General features: G+C 40.0%; 1 protein-coding gene across 1 annotated transcript; it reads right to left on the reverse strand.

Annotated features, from left to right (window-relative positions):
• Nucleotides 1-1,983: 1,983 nt before the first annotated feature.
• On the reverse strand, nucleotides 1,984-17,052 carry tomm70 (translocase of outer mitochondrial membrane 70). Its single transcript, XM_023954505.1, has 12 exons — nucleotides 16,696-17,052; nucleotides 11,969-12,142; nucleotides 11,688-11,814; nucleotides 9,475-9,584; nucleotides 9,255-9,403; nucleotides 8,610-8,817; nucleotides 8,338-8,472; nucleotides 8,122-8,229; nucleotides 7,873-7,989; nucleotides 6,878-6,975; nucleotides 6,668-6,790; nucleotides 1,984-3,238 (listed from the first exon to the last, which is right to left on the reverse strand). Exons 1-12 carry the CDS (start codon nucleotides 16,924-16,926, stop codon nucleotides 3,085-3,087), a joined length of 1,734 nt encoding a protein of 577 aa, XP_023810273.1. The 5' UTR covers nucleotides 16,927-17,052; the 3' UTR covers nucleotides 1,984-3,084.
• Nucleotides 17,053-17,142: the final 90 nt, after the last annotated feature.

Raw genomic sequence — 17,142 nt, forward strand, 5'->3', positions numbered from 1 at the left:
CGATCGATCGATAGATACTTAGATACTTAGATATATATATAAAGGGACTCTGTGTTTTCTTTTCAGTTTAAATTGTATGATAATAGAACCTTTTTAATATGACAAAGTAAAGGTCTATACCAAAGCCCTAAACGCACATAGAAAAATAAAAATAAAAATTAGGCACCATAGTTCCAATTATCAAGAAAATAAAAAAAATATATATTTTCGTTAAAATTTGTAAATATTGTTTTTCTCGGTATTCTATGAATTATTGATATAAAAATAAATAAAATCAATATTCAGTTTTAAGAAGCTACCATTCTTTAACACAACTCCTTCCTTTCTATCCAGGCTTGGATCCGGTATATGGACACTGGATATATGGACACTGAAAAGTGCCCCTACTTGGTCGCAGAGACTCGCAGAAATGCTGTGTCTCACAATAAAACTATAATATTCACAAGAATGTTGAGTGAAAGTCTTAAAATCTGGAATGAAACAAGAGAATATTGATTTAAATTGTAAATACATTGAACTGTTAAAATGTACCCTGCCTTCACCCACAAGTGGCCAGGATAGGCTCCAGCAGCCCAGTGACTCCGAAAGGGATAAAACAGCAGCAGAAGATGAATGAATGAATAATTATAATAAATGTAAAAGGAAACAAAAGTAGACAGTTGTTTTTTACAGATTATACTTTTCGAAAGTAGAAATTTATGTGAAAGTTAAAAAATGTAAATAAATGAAAATGTAAGCTGAAAGGAGTCATTTTTAAATGTTTTTCAAGTGACAAACAGCTTTTTTTAAACCCATTTTAAAGTATTTTTCCTCTAGAGCGAAGGAACAAAAGTTTTTAAAATTTGTGTTTTTTTTTTAAGTTTTGTATTAGTGAGGAATTATGTTTTGTGCATTTTTATAAAAGTAGATATGAATTGTTTTTAGAGGTGTTTCCAAAATTTCTTAGGAAAGGGGCCAAAGGTGCTCTTTTAAAATAGGATGAAACTTTTTTAGCCAACGTTTCCATTACAGTTGGAAAATATTTAAATCTTTTTTTGTTAATATAAAGAAAAAACAAGTTGAAACTGTCACTCTCCATGTTTGCTGCTTCAACCAGAAAAGGATGGAGGTCCGAGCTTTAACCAAGAGCTGCTTCTGTCCAAACATGCCTTTTTCCAGAAGTGCTGCAGAGATTTCTAGCCTCAGCTGATCAGCACCATAAGGGCAGCTGGTAAGAATTTGGAAGGAAGCAGAAGAGGCAATCTCCAAAAAAAGAAACAAAGCAAAGAGAAAACACCACAGGACCCAGACAGATATGAATTGATGTAATTGAAAAAAAAATCCTGTAAATGTACCTCAACATATCTTAGTTTGCATCTATTTTTGAGAAATGTATTAACACTTCTTTATAAAAAATTAGTTTATAAAGCACAATATCTCCTGTATAAAGTGTGATTTTAAAATTAAACAAGAACATTAAAGCTATAACAGATTTCCTGATTCAAGTGAAATGCTAACATAAAAAATATATATATTTGCAGATCAAAGTCACTGCAATGGAGATTCTGACAGATTAAATTTATATTTTTACCTATTGAGTATCTTTTAAAAAAATGCAGTTTCTCTTCTCAGCATGAAAATTGTTTTGAATTTTATGTATAAAGTATATTATAATTAACTAATAGATATTTGTTCTTTAATTAACCTTGCATGATCCAAAGTACAAATCATGTTAACTATTATTATATTATGGACTATTTTCTATCCCTTTTAGGGATTTTGACAATTTTACTTGAATCGAACGACAATAATTTTTCTGGTTTTGTTCATTCAAATTCTCTGTGACTAATAGGTAAGTCCAATGAACCATGGGAAAAAAGTTATCCCTAAACAAACAGAAATAGATTAATAATTTGTTAAACTCTGTAAATAATTGAAAACACTAGAAATGCCACACATCTGACATCTCAACATGCAACTACAAAACAAAACTTCTTCCTTACATTTGTTGAGCTGAACTCATTCCAAGAATTAGAACTTTATTAGAATCCATTTTTTGTTTTGCTTTGGTCACCATTCTCACCACTGAAGGACATTCTTCTAACAAACAGCCAGAAACAGAAGTCAGTTCTTTAACTCTGAAAGTCATCTCCTCTTTTGAGTTTGAGAATTACTCGAGCGCCGCTAAGCAGCGGCAGCAGGGAGGCATGCTACGCTTCCTCTGTGATTGTTCAACCATTACTGCCGAGGGGAGCATTTTCAGAGCGCTAAAAGAGAACAGCAACGTTCAGCAGAACAGCTACATCTTTAATTTAAAGAAAAACAAAAAAAAAAACAGAAAAATATGACAGTCAGATGCTGCAAAAGATCCACATCATGCATTTTACAAGAGCCTGCCGGGGTTGCATGGAGGCTGTAAATGGTAAGGCTAGCGTTTGGAAATATTACATCAACAGGAGGGTAAAGATTTCAACCACTTACTCAAGAATGCCAACTACATACAAACTCATATAACTGACTTTAAAAAAAAAAAAGAACTTACCCCAAAATATAAACCCTTAATTATAAGTCTATTGGAAGTGAGTTGGGGGGGCAAAATAACCAGATCCTAAAACTTGTTAACGGCTGACCATAAAAATGTGTTAAAATTGACTGTATTTCTCAAACTCAAAAGGATTTTAGGTTTCAAACATTAGCTAGTGTTCATTACAGCATTGCCTTTACATTTATAAAGTGAACATGCCGCACAAAGTTTATTAAAAAAAAAAAAGAAATGGCAAAAACAATAAAAAAAATGAAAGTACATCTGAACAGGCCCACAATCAAGAGATCCATTCCAGCACTGTAAATACAGACATGAAAGAGTTTGACAGGACGTTTTAGCTCGCATTCAGCAGACATTATTGTATGTTACAAAATGAAAGGAACCGAAAAAACGTCAAATTGAAGGAACATTCCAGTGAAACGATGTAAAGTTCCCACAGTATTTTCTTTAGATTTATGTGTTTATTTGAATATATTTCAAGATGTTTCTTCTTCTAAACATAAACAACGCCAGACAGTCGCACTTTCCAAACAGCCGGTTCCACAACGCCACAAGCGGAGTTACAATGTTGGAGGTTTCAGGCCGTACTTGCGGGCCACTTCTGTCTGGGCGTACGCTGCATCACAAAGGGAGTACAAATGGGCCATCTCCATCTCCGACTTGGCTAGGTTGATTGCTTTGTTGAACATTTCTATGGCCCTGTCCAGATTGCCCCTGAGGAGAACAACAATATGGTTTACACAAGTCCCAACAAGAGTGTATTAAGACCAGGAAAACCGTTTGCTCCTGACCCCGATCGCTTCATTTGTTCTGGATCCAACCTTTCATTTGGTCTGTATTCAGACTTCCTTGAAGCAGACTTTCCTGATTTGAACGAAAGCTTGTAAACAAAATCACGCGAAAGAAAGATCTCTTCACTCATTGGTCAGGAATTACGATGTTGGAGCAAAGCAACTAGTGACAGAAATTATGGAAGTCCTGTGCTTTGCAGTCCTTCTCGGGGTAGTTCATTGAAGCTTTATATTTTGCTGATGATTTTAAACGCCTCTATCAACACTTTTTACTTCTGCTTTGGTCTGGTAGAGTCGTGCTGGGCGGTTACTGGCAAGTAGACGTCTATGATGGTTGTTTAAATGAGCCTGCATTTATCCAACCACATTTCAACGAGTTGCTGTGTCTCATCGTTGTTGTGTTATGGCGTTTTTTTAAGAGAACCGGGGACCGGCAGCAGGTGAATTGCGCAGGGATTGTAAAAACGTAAAGCCGCTGCCCGTCACTCACTGCAGCGTGTGAGTTTGGCTCCTTGTCCACATCTAAAGAACATTCAGACCTAAGATCCCGTTTAAAGTCTCAACGCCTGCATGAAGCAGAAACTCACCACGTATCAACCAGACTAGACAATCAGCAAAACCACCACGAGAAATACTCATCATTTATCAGCAACAGCATAACAATGTTATTAAAAAGAATCCACAGACTTATTGTACTTTAAAAGTGTTGAAATTACATCAAATGCACACATTCACTTGTATATTTAGTTTTAAACATATTTTCGCGGACTGAGTTTAACTTTGCTGTTGGGCCGCGTTAAAAGTTCTGGAGTTCATGGAACGCATCGATCAAGCAGAGATCTGATTGGCTCTCAGTTCTGTCGCTCAGCTTGTTGTTAGGTAGTTTGGACCAATGGGGTTCAGCTATGGGCCGAATAAGGGAAATGGGGGGGGGGGGGGGGGGGGGGCTGGAGCGGGAGGGGGGAATATGAAGTTGGGAGAAGCGCTCTCGTGTCGGCGGGAGAGAATAAGGAGTTGCTGAATTAATTGAACGGCGTTTGTCGCGGTCTACAGTAACCAGAATAAAGAACCTTAAATGAGGTTAAGTCTCCGTGCCTCAGTGTGAGAAAAGGACATAACATTATTGTATGGCTCTTTGGAAATCACATTTAAAAATATGTGGCGTTTATGGCTCTCTTGGCCAAAAAGGTTCCCGACCCCTGCTATAAGGCCTTACATGGAATGGCCCCGTCCTATATTAAGGACCTCATAGTCCCTTACCATCCAATGAGAACACTTCGCTCGCAAAATGCAGGACTGCTTGTGGTTCCTAGAATTAGTAAAAGTACGGTTGGAGGTAGAGCGTTTAGCCACCAAGCCCCTGTCTTATGGAATAAACTCCCAGCTCATGTAAGAGAGGCCGACTCAGTTTCTACATTCAAAGTTAGACTGAAAACATTCCTCTTTGGACAGGCTTATTGTCAGACTAGTTAGTATTCAGAGATTATTTAACTTAATGTTAATTTGTTTAAATTAAACTTAATAATAACTATTTCTTTTAAAAGGCTGCTAGAAGTTGAAGCTGGGGTAACTATGGTGCACTGGGGTTCTGTCCTCTATTCTTTTCTACTTCTACGCTTCCTCTCCTTTATTCTTGATCATAATTTATCATTTAGTTCTCCATGCCTCTGTTTGGTGCAGTGCGATTCATGTATTGTCCCTCTTTTCCTCTCCCCTCCTGGGGAGTGGGAGTGCTTCCAGACTCCAGTTGGTTCATCCGTGCTCCAGTTCCTGACCGTTTACCTCGCCTTTGCTCCTGCTCCTACACCTGGCTGTGGATCCTGCCTCTGGCTCATCTCTGGCTCGTCTCTGCTCTGTACCTGACCGAGTACCTCGTCTCTGCTCCTGCTCCTACACCTGGCTGTGGTTCCTGTCTCCGGCTCGACTCGCGCCTTTGACTGTCCCCACAACCACGGCTGGATGAAGCTCGTCTGCTGGACTTTTATATATGTAGTTGTAGATTTAGATAAGTTAATTCTTCTCTAAGATTTCTGGTAAATCGCCTGTCCGTCCTGGGGGAGGATCCCTCCTTCATGTGGGCACCCCTGAGGTTTCTTCGTTTTTTCCGGAATCCGGTTTTTTTGGGAGTTTTTCCTTACCGCGAAGGGGGGTCTAAGGGCAGGGATGCCAGTATAGCTTAGTCAGTTTGTTAGTTCATTTTAGTATTTTTCTATTGAACTCTTTGTATTCGTGATCCTTTTGATTTCATGTTTTACTTCGAAGCCCATCGAGACGACTGTTGTTGTGATTTTGGGCTATACAAATAAAATTGAATTGAATTGAATTGAATCTGAGAGCAATTCCTGGTCCCAAAACCAGGATCCGCTTGGTTGTATTCAGACTGAGTGAACTCTGGTTCACTTTAAGAGAACCAAATGTGTCCAGTCTGAATACACCCCGAATGCTTGCATTGTTCTCCATCCTGGACCTTGGCATCTACCATCTGAAAACAGCAGATTTTGTTTTACAGATGACAAAGATTCAATGACACAAAGTTGTTGATTTGTCGAAGTTGTTTCTGATTTGTAAATAATTCAATAAAAGCAACATTACATTTTTATAGAACACCATTATAACACGGAGAACTCAATCCAGTCTCAGATCATCTTTCAGGTCAAAAAGTTTGATCATATTTTGCTTTTACCTAAATTATGCTTAACTGTGTATTTTCTTTAACAGAGGAACATTTTCTGTGCTCAGATTTCTTAACAGATGCCTGCCTAATTCACCCTTGCGGTTGGAAAAATCAACAATGTTATTTGATTGAACATTGATTCTCTGTAAAATGTTTGCAGCTGGATTAAACTTAGACTTTGTGATGAAGATTTTCCCTTTAACGTCAAAGTGGATGCCAACAACCGGACGGTCACTATACCGTATATCTTCCAATAGTCTCTAATAGACACCGATCTCCAATAAACGCCAAGTCTAACAGCTGCTATGCACTTTAAAAACTGGTTGCCAATGATGGCCGTGCCCCTTTAAAAAACAAAAAACATTTTCCCTCTATGGGCCTACTGATAGGTCTACAAGACCTTGACATTTTGTGCACGCCACCTTAAGATATAAAACTTTACAAATTCTTATTTTTATAAAACAATGGAAGTTCCTCTTTTGAAAATCAGACACGTTTCTCGTTTCTATTCCACAGACCAGTGGAAATCAAGCTTTAGATGTTTCCCTGTTCCGACTGACTGAGCACATCTGATCCAGGTGATTAGCAGCACGAAGTGCAGAGACAGCTGGAAATCAGGCTGGCTGGTAGATGGAGGGTCAGGATTAAGCGACTCTGCCCTTAAACGCTTTGGCTCACCTTTGAACTTCGATGGTTCCCATGGTCTCATAGGCAAAGTCACATTTGTTATCAATCTCTATTGCTTTGCTGATGAGGTCCAGACCCAAGTCGAGGTCTTGTTTCCACTGAAGCTGCAACAAACTGGAGAGGCATTCAGAAATGACTTCAGCTGGGCTGGTAAAGTACCAAAGGCCAAAGGCCCCCGCAGGACGGAGAAAACAGGCTCACCCTTTGTGTACGTATGTGGTCGCGTTGTCTGGCTCCAGTTCGATACACTTGTCATACATCTCATCGGCTTTTCCAAACTGCTGCTGGTCAGTCAGAGCCTGAGGGGAACAGACAACGGTTCATGTTTCTGGAGCAACATTTGAGGACGATTTTACGTGAAAATTTGAATCACACAAACTGCTTCAGACTCAATTACAAAAACGGGCTTGGGGGGGGGGGGGGGGGGGGGGGCAAACAAGGGTTCTTAGTGAATCAGTGACTGGAGCCAACTGCTCCCCAAGGATCAAGTCTGCAGGACTAAGTAGACATTGAGATAGATGTGTGACAAATTGAGTGATTTTGACTAAAAGATGATGCTTTTGTAATGAAAGCAACATGTGATTTATCATCAACATTCAGCTTTCTGTGACCTTTATCACAGAATCCAATGAAAGCAAAACTGAGCTCTTCAGTGCAGAACAAGCAGGTAATGAAACAAAAGTCAGGTTTGGGTTTGAAAAAATAAAGTACAACTTTTCACTTTTAAAAGTTATTTGACTCAAGCTTGAAAGAGTTTCTGGATCTTGTTCAAATATGGAGGAAAAAAAACTTTTTTTCTAAATCAAATTCATTTTTTTTTCCTTTCATCATTTCTAGATTTTTCCCCCGTGATTCTGCTTCAAGATACTGTTTTATATACTGTAAATGTAAACCATAAGCAACAAGAAGTTTCTTGTTTTTAGAACTGCAAACATTCATTTATATATTTTTGTTGCTCAAGTCAACATTTGAGATTTTTTGTTGCCCTAAAATTAAAGTAAAACCAAACAGTTTTATGATTTTAAACAAAGGGCGATCTAAAACCTTCATCAAAAATAAAGGAGAGACATGAAAAACATCAATGAGTAAATGTAACGACCTCTTGGTCTCTTTTATAAAGGTCCACTTGCAGAACTGTCTCAGTTGCACATCTTTTTTGCTTTTATACAGTCAATATGGAAGTAATGATTTTGTACCTGAGCATAAAGAGCGTAACCTTCAGCACATTTGGGAAATCTTCGGATCACGTCCTCGAATCCGTCCATGGCTGTCTGTACGCGTGTTGGGTTGTTTCCGGTATACGCTTGTCTGTACTGAACAACAAACAGACCCATACTCTTAAAGTCTAACAAATGTATACGACACACGTGTTACAAATTAGGAGAGAGAAGAAATTGTAGGAAAGAAAAATAATAACGGTGCTCTTGGATTCTTGATTTCCTTACAAGGGCAAAGCACTTCTGTGCTTGAGCCAGAGCGGAATCAGGTCTGAGGAGGATGCACTCGTCAAAATCTGCCACTGCATCGTCCACCTGATCCAACAGGATCTTCAGCTGGGAGGAAAGAGAGTTCTGGTTAAAAGCAGGCAAGCAACAACCCCAAAAAATATAAATAATAATAATAATTTAAAAAAAACCACACCACATCCAGCCCCCTCTCACCTGGCCCCTGTGGTGATAAACATCTGGGTTGCGCTTGTCGATCTCAGCTGCTGTGTTGAAGTCTTGTGTGGAGAGCACCGGCTGCTGCTGCTGCATGTACATGCTCCCACGCTTGATCAGAGCATTGGCTTGGAGCTGACAGATTTCAGAGGATACACAGTAAGAAGTCAGCCATTTTTAACACTGAAAACATTGGATCACATGAATATACTTTCAAAAAAGTACAAATGAGTCACAGGAGATTACATGCTCTGAATAAAAGCCGTGTTAACCTTCACGTTGGCATCTGGCAGGTTGATGACCCGGTCCAAGTCCGGTTGGGCAGCAGTAGCGTTACCGATCAGCAGGTAGAAAGTGGCTCGCAGCAGCAGCGCCTCTGCTGTGTATCGACCTCCTGACTCGATCTCCTTGGTGCACTCGCTGATGATTTTGTCGTAGTTTTCCTCCTCCATGTACTGTTTAGCTTTCAAGTAACCAGAACTGCAGAAGTAGTGAAACAGTTAAAGAGCTGCACAAAGAAGAAAAGAATTCATCGATAGAGCTGGTGTTCGAGGTGAAACGCTGCATCTGTAACAGAGCCTCAAGGTTTATAAATGACTGGAAAAACTAAAGTTTGGAGAGTTGTTTGTAAAGCATGTCGAGTGCTTCTGCAAAAACTATGCAACCCAGTTGAAAGTTTCTCAAACAGGGTTATGTGCTCAGTAAAAAGTAACACCTCCACTGACTCCCACACAAAGATGTTAAACGAACAAACGGCAGAATAACATGGTTTTGAAAACAAGATAATATTGGAGCTTCTTCAAATTCCAATGGATTGTGTTAAATAAAAAAAAGCATATGTTTAAGCACAAAGTTTTTAAATCTTCTTTGACAGCTCAAGAAAGATCAAGATTAAAAAAAAACAACATGAATCTGACCTTTCGGTGACTTGAGCCGCTTCCCCCTCGTTGTCCTTGTCCTCGTCTTTCTTCTCGCCCTTCTGCAGGGGCTGTGAGATGATGTCATCAGTGAAGGAGCTGAAGTATGACTTAATGAACTGAGGGGAGGGCATCATCGGCTCGCGATTCTGCAAAAGCAGTGAGGGGGTTTAACGGGCAACAAAAGACGGCGATAAGGAGCTAAGAGGTGCAGAGCTACCTTGTATTTCTCTTTGGCCTTCTCCTTTCCCAGCTGTTTCAGCACCTTGTCTGCCAACAGCATACTCTGCTGGTTCTGGAAGGCCTCCAGGATGCACACAGCTGTCACATCTGGAGCACACAGAACCAAAAATAAATAAATAAACCTGTCCAATGGAGTCCTGGGGCCTGTTGCACAAAAGTAGGATAAGGGATTAAGCCAGGATATCTTGGTGATCCTGGCTCAATTGATCCCCAATCCGGTTGCACTAAAGCTGGATAGGGGGCAGGAGGATATGTTATGGTATAAATTACCATGGAGATTTATTCTGTGGAGCTAGCCTGCTCCAGACCAGGCTAAATTCCAGGATCTATTTAATCTCATCCCTAACGTCAGTCAGCAGTCGCCACAAATGGAAACCAATAGTTATTTCACTGCTCACTATACATTGTTATCACATATAACTAGACCCGCTGTCATTATTTAAACGTTTGTGATCATTAATTTCAATCATTTTGGATAAATAATGAGTTTTAGATGATGTTGCTATCATTAGATAATTTACAGTTTCCCATAGACTATAAGGCTATATGTAAAATGATAGAATATTAGGGCCACAGAGGGGAAAAAAAGACAAGTCATAATATTGTAACCAGTTGTTTTAAAGGAGGACAGTTGTTAAAATGACAGATGTGGGGCATTTCGTGAAATTGTACTTCAGTATGGTTTCATAAACGAAGACATGCTGATGTGCCAGAATATGAAGGATCACATTGTCATAACTATCAAAACTGTAGAAAGAATATGTTGCTTTTCTGCAGAAAGAACCAGCCTCATAAATTAATGACTTTATCCTTTTTTCCTTAGTGGGCCCTAGTACTCTGTCATATAAAATAATACACATTCCATTAAAATATGAAAATGTGTAACATTATGTTCCTTTATTGAATAAGGATAAAACAAAGCAGGTAAACTACACTCAAAAAACGTTCACTTTGAATGAACATAAAAAATGATGGAAATGATTTCCACATGATTAGATAGGGTTACTTGAACAAAAATGAATCATATTGGTCCTACTCAATGTACTTAGGTTCAAACTAATAAATTTAAGTTGATTCAATCTAAATACTGCAGTTGGACCCAACTTTAAATGAATATTGTTGCTCACTCTCAAAAGATAAAAGTTGATCCAACTTAATTGAATCACTCCAATTGGTCACACCTCATTAAATTAAGTTTATTCAACTTAAATTTTGTATGACTACCCAACACAATTTATGTTGATATTACTTAATTTTTTGCTTTAATTTTATTTATACATCTGACAATGATAAGGGTTTTCCAAAGTTTCAACCAATGGGTCTTTTAATTTTCACATCAAAGACATGAAATGCGCAGTAATGTCCCTCATGACAAGACAGGAGTTCAAATAACGCGAATTCTATTTTAAGTTACATAAACAATTTACCGCACAAAGGGTTTGGTCATCATCCTCTCCCACACTCTAACTCATGGTGCAGAAAAGAAATAAACATATCAGTTTAAATCACTAGTTAAAACAGCTAGACAATAAAACCCATGGACAAAAACTCACACTTAGACCCCAATCTGCCCAGATAGACAAAGAAAATGGAATCCCACAATTCCTTGCGATTACTAATGTATCCAATTCAACGGTATCATGTTGGATCAACATGATTGAAATTAGTAACTTTTAAATGGATTATTTTTATGTACGATCGACATGATTCATTCACGGAAGATTTACAAACATAACATTTTCTGGTTGAAATGACAACTTACATTTTCATAAAATTAATTGGCTGGTAATTTAATTCAAAAAAATCTCGAGTGTGCTTTATCACTGTGGCGGTGTTGCCTTTCTTCTTAATTATATCTTTTACCTCCTCGTATGCCTCCATGAGGATTTGTGCTTCCGACGGGGAAAGGTACGCGGCTCTAGTTGCCATGGTAAATCAGTTTATCTGTGATCTTCGGCGGGGTCTGTTTGAGTGAGCCGTGAGCGCGCACCTATCCAGGATTGGTTACACCTGGCTTGATGAATCCGTGTCTGCTCATCCTGGCTTGGTCTTTGTGCAACCGATTAAGCCTGGACGCACATGTTTTGGATTCATTGAGCTCAGCTCAGTCATTTATCCCGGATGTCTTAATTCTACTTTTGTGCAACAGGCCCCTGGTTCCAACTAAGGCAAACAGAAAAAAGGTCTCACCTTCCAGGCACTCCTTCTTGTTGTCGAGCTTTTCCAGAGCTTTGGCCCGTCTGAACAGAGCCTTGATGTAACGCGGGTTCAGCTCCACGGCCTGAGTGCAGTCCTGCACCACTTCAGCCCATTTCATCTGCAACAAGCACCGTCATTTAGGACTTCTCCAATGATCCACAGACAGATCTACCACCACGTTTATTTTTTATATTTGGATCTGAACGAATCAAAGCACATCTTTCTGTCAGAGTGGGAAGACGTTTCAGTAAAGCGTCACCCATAATGCCAACCTGTTGTTCGTACGCAGCCGCTCTGTTCTGGTAAAACGTCGATAGATCCGCCTTCTGCTCTTTGGGGCAGAGACTGATGGCCTCTGTGTAGCACTGGATGGCATTCTCATACTTGGTAGCTTTGAAGTACTTGTTGCCCTTATTCTTGGCTGCTTGGGCTCGATCCAAAGGGCTCTGCACAACAGAGAGAGGCATTTTGTTTTAGTTAGACAGGCCTTTCTGCGACTCCATCAAAAGCAGAGAGTTTGCGGAAATCCAACATCAATTTCTGTGATGAAACTGAAAAGTAGGTCAGCATTTCAATTCCACATTTGAAAACATGTCTGAGTAAAAAGTCTGTCATTTCTTTGTCTAAATCTGGCAAAAACAGACATATCAGGCAGGGGATAAAAAAAGGCTCGTGGGAGAAAGACACTTTCTGTTTCAGAGAACCTTTTATCACAGAGCTACACTGAAAATAAACTTCTCTATTCTGTGGTAACCAGCAGCCTTTTTCGCACTAGAGTAACACGCAGGATTAAAAACACTTTGTTACACTACTTAACTCCCATTTCAAATGTGCTTACATTTTTCCCCCTTTCTATTAACTTGTACTTTGCTTTGTTTTTTTAAAAGAGATGGGCAATATATATCGGTGCTGGTAACAGTATCGGTCGATATTTGCAAAATTTGAGTTTATCCGTTTTGGTCTGATATTGAAAAATCTACCAATATTCTTCAAACTATTTTCAGAAACACTATTTTTGAAATATATTCTTGTTCCTGATAGATTGGGAAGTTTATCTTGACAGTCATAGCCAGTATTTGACTGTTTTTAGGTAAATGTTATTTTTTGGTGGGATCCATGTTGTTCCTAATAGATCCCTGGCAATAAGGATCTTATGGTTTACAGTTTGGTCCAATATTCAGTAAATAGTCTGAATGCTTTCAGATATATTTATAGGATACCTGTTCCTATGAGATCCTTTGTTGTATGTTAAGAAAAAGAAACAGAAAATACATCTAAACTTTCTGTTACTGTAGACACTTCAGTATCGGTATCAGCAAATATCGGCCATCGGCTACAGTTCACATTCTGTTCAGGCCTTTTGTAACCACAGAGAAAAATGTTTCAAGTTAAAAGATGCAGTCTGACTTAGTAAACGCCATAAAACACACCATAGGAAGGACTTTCACAGTAAATGTGCGTAAAACGAGCAGAAAGGGCTGCAGGTCAGATCAGATGCTGCACATGTGCAGAGGTTTTCAAAATAATGCACTACAAAATTAAAGCCAAGATCTTCTCCCAATTATTGTCACTTTTGCTTTTAAGTAAATGCTTGACATTTTACTTTTGATAATTTCTACTTAAATGTAATTATAATATGCTGTTTTCCAGGTAAGAATTTGCTTTTGGGTAATTTTTTACGTCACAATTTGCTAACTCCTCTACAAAATAATGCTTTCATGCACTTTTCGAGGCGCTCAAGGCGCTTACAATGTGTATTCCATTATGGGGCCGGCTGACGGGGGCGTGGCTGCCAGTACGCCTCCTCTGACCATCACCTGGACATTCACGGATCGCAGGGGCCACACTGGGGGCGGGGAGGGTGGGGACACGGCGTCGGTTTACTGGCGGGAGCGGGGACTAAACCATTGACCCTTCGGTCAACCACCTAAGCTACTGCTGCCCCAAAATAAAACAGGAACTCGGTAAGAACTGCAGGTAGATGAAGGAACATTTTTCATTCTTAAATTCTGGATAAGTGAGGTCACCCATACAAAATGAATCACTGTTGGTGGGGAAACAGTAGAGTCCTACCTTTGTTCTCATCTGTGGGTGATGGACTAAAATGTACAATGTAGAAAAATAAAAAAGACTTGAGGCCATGCTGTCTTAATGTAAGTGTACAGTAGTTAAGACAGCAACCATTACCTAGAGATGGCTCTAAACTAGCGGTTTCTCCATTTCATTGGCTGTTTATAGAGCTTTGCAAACAGCAGCAGCTAAACATTGATCAACAGAGATATTGCACGTATTCAAAGCTAATACTGATGGCGATTCATGTGGTCACAAGTCTTCTTCGTGTGAGAATGCAAACAAATGTGCAAACTTTGGAAATACACTCCAGTTTTGAATTAAACCTCTGGTGACTATTGGAAAAATGAAGAAAACATAATTTTCTGATGTTGCTACTGATGTTATTTATGGGGGTACAAAACTCTGTGTTAATCTAAGCTAAATTATCTATTTTTCCCCCTACAAAATTGAAGGAAAATGTGATATGATCTGCACTAACTTTTAAAAGGAAAAAATAAAATGATAATAAACTGCACGGTGGAACAGTGGTTAGCGCTTTTGCCTCACAGCAAGAAGGCCCCCGGTTCAAGTCCTGGCTTGGGGACCTGAAACAGAACATCAGTGGGGGACCGTTCTGTGTGGAGTTTGCATGTTCTCCCCGTGCATGCGTGGGTTCTCTCCGGGGACTCCAGCTTCCTCCCACTGTCCGTAGGTTAATTCATAGGTTATTGGTCACTCCAAAATGTCCAGAGGTGTGAATGTGAGTGTGTATGGCTGTGTGATATGTGTGACCCTGTGACAGACTGGCGACCTGTCCAGGGAGTCCCCTGCCTTCGCCCATAAGTGGCTGGGATAGGCTCCAGCAGCCCTGTGACCCCGAAAGGAACAAACTAAAGGAAATTAATGAATGAATAATAAACTAAAGAAATAAAATAAAAAATTGCTTTACATCTGTAGAAAAAGAAGAAGTGTACCCAGATTCTCCCTTTCTAAGGCCAAATCTTATCCTAAACTCTCCACCGGCTGCTGTTGAGAACGTGTAACAGTTATGAGTTAATACTGATTGTTTTACACGCGTCTTCGAAAGTTCATGGAGTCCTGCGTCTATGAGCAAAGCACTGAACCACATGATGCATTCAGCTGTTTGTCTGGTCCATGGTGTGTACTTATTTGAGCTTTAATACCTTGCTTTAAGGCACAGAGTGCTTTACAGTAACAGGGTTCAGCGTCTTGCCTAAAGACACGACAACACATGGCTGGATCTGAACCTGTAATCTACAGATCAGGGGTCGACCGCTCTGCACCAAGACCACTTCAATTACTATTTCAACTGAATATTTATATTATTCCCACTCTGATCATCTTTTGATCTGTTTTCAAAGCTTTTCCAGGGGTCTTTTATTTATGATGATGCCGCTTTTAGCCTAAATTAAAATAAATAAAAATAAACAGTCGTTTTCAAGGACATAGTTTCTACAGAGCGGCAGGAGTTCATTAGAAATTTACATCTGAGTTGTGGGCCGGACTGTTAGCCTTCCTCCATTTCCCATCATCCCTTTATTTTCCCGCTAGCTTACAGCCTCTCATACCGCTGACATTACCGCTGCAACAAAAATGGCGGGTTTTGAGCCAGACGTCAGCTCAGATGAGGGAAACGAAGACGTACACGGATCTACGTCAACAAGTGGACGCATCAGAATGAGGCGGAGCAGGAAGCTTGTGACCCGCCCACCGACTGTCACATGACGAGCTTTTCCCAATGGCATTTTTTGTGTGCTCCTGATTAACAACAACTTAAGAGAATTAGTCAGACATACAATTTTAATCTTAATTTTCTTTACATATGTCCTCCATAATGAGAAGAAACACCACAACAACATGTTAAAAACTCCAAAAACACACATTTTAATAGGAGTGTGTCTTAACATTAAAAAAAAAAAGATTTATTTTTTTGATAATCAAAGGAAGTTGTTTCATCATTTTAAGTATCTATTTTTTATTAGAACATCTATTTCATAGTTAGACACTTTTGTGGAAAGTTTAAATGAGCCTTTCCATCTGAAAAAACACTGGAACCCTGACTAAACTCTGCATGTGGCTTGAACAGCTTTAAACTCACATCAACCATATATCAAGTATTTAAAAAAACAACAACAGTAAAGTTGGCTTTGTTGTAATCATCTGCCCACGTTTAGAACAAATTCCTCTCAAACTTTAGTATATAGAATTCAAACTACAGTAGCATTACATTGAGTTAACTTTGGCATAAATAAACTGAATGAGGTGTAGGAAAAACATGAATAAGTAAATGTGGTTTTCAGCTTGTGTCTCTACAGGTAGAGATTCATTTATACTGATTTTATTTTATTGCATTTTTAATGAGGCTGACTGCCATCATAACAGGCGTTCCAGGTGTTGTGGTGTGGGTGGGAAGCCCTGATCGGACCATCAAAGTGGACGGACTCTGGTGAAAAGCAGCTGCTGTGGTAGAGAACAGCCACAGATGACAGCCATGCCGCCCATGATGGTGATTTTAAAGACTCCATTAGCGAGCTAGCAAGTCCAGAAAAGGTTGCAGAGCTTCACCAGCGTCACTTTAAGAGGATTTCCACCTGATTCTCGCTACTTATTGATCTCAACGTGCCGATACAGTTGGTGTGAATGCGAAGGTTTCTTGTATTTCGGATTAAAAAGGTCAAATTTAGATACATTAGCATGATAAAGCTAACTAGCACGGGCTAAGAGCCATCACCCGACCGACCGACACACAGACAGCCTTCACCGGAGACTCCTCGTTCTGTCTGACAGCGCCAGAACAGCTCTTCGTGTCCTTGACCGACCACACTCGTGCGGCAATGACACACCGACGGGCGCGCGCGGACATTAATCATTGCTAGCATTTTGTGTAAGGAGTTTCAGGAGTCCGGGAAGACTGCAGTAACCCTACCATGTTCTCCTGGTCTCGGTTAGTCCGGGCCTCGCCGTCTTTGCCCTGCACGGGACTGGCACTGCCTTCTGGGGTTTTTCGCTCCCCTGTCCGCTTCCTCTCCTTTGCCCTGCGATTCCAGAGATAAACGGCGCCCACTCCGAGCACGATGGGAGTCCCGACCAACAGTGCCAGCTGCCAGCGGGGGAGTCCACTCCCGGACTGAGGTTCGACTGGCTTCGAAGCAGCCATGATCAACAACCGAACCTAGCAAAGCCTAGCCAGCCAGAACAGAACCACGGCACCAGCACACCTCCTGACAGCGTGAGCCAGACTCTTCTTCTGCGGTTTCTTTCACTTCTTCTTTGGCGTTTAACTGCAACGTGTTTGCTAGATGGTGCGATACTGCCCCCTGCTGGACAGAACACATTTTTCAGTTAGACTAACCAAATGAGTTCATAATGGCAA

The sequence above is a fragment of the Oryzias latipes genome, chromosome 4 (assembly GCF_002234675.1).
Source record: "Oryzias latipes chromosome 4, ASM223467v1".
NCBI classification, from domain to species: Eukaryota; Metazoa; Chordata; class Actinopteri; order Beloniformes; family Adrianichthyidae; genus Oryzias; species Oryzias latipes.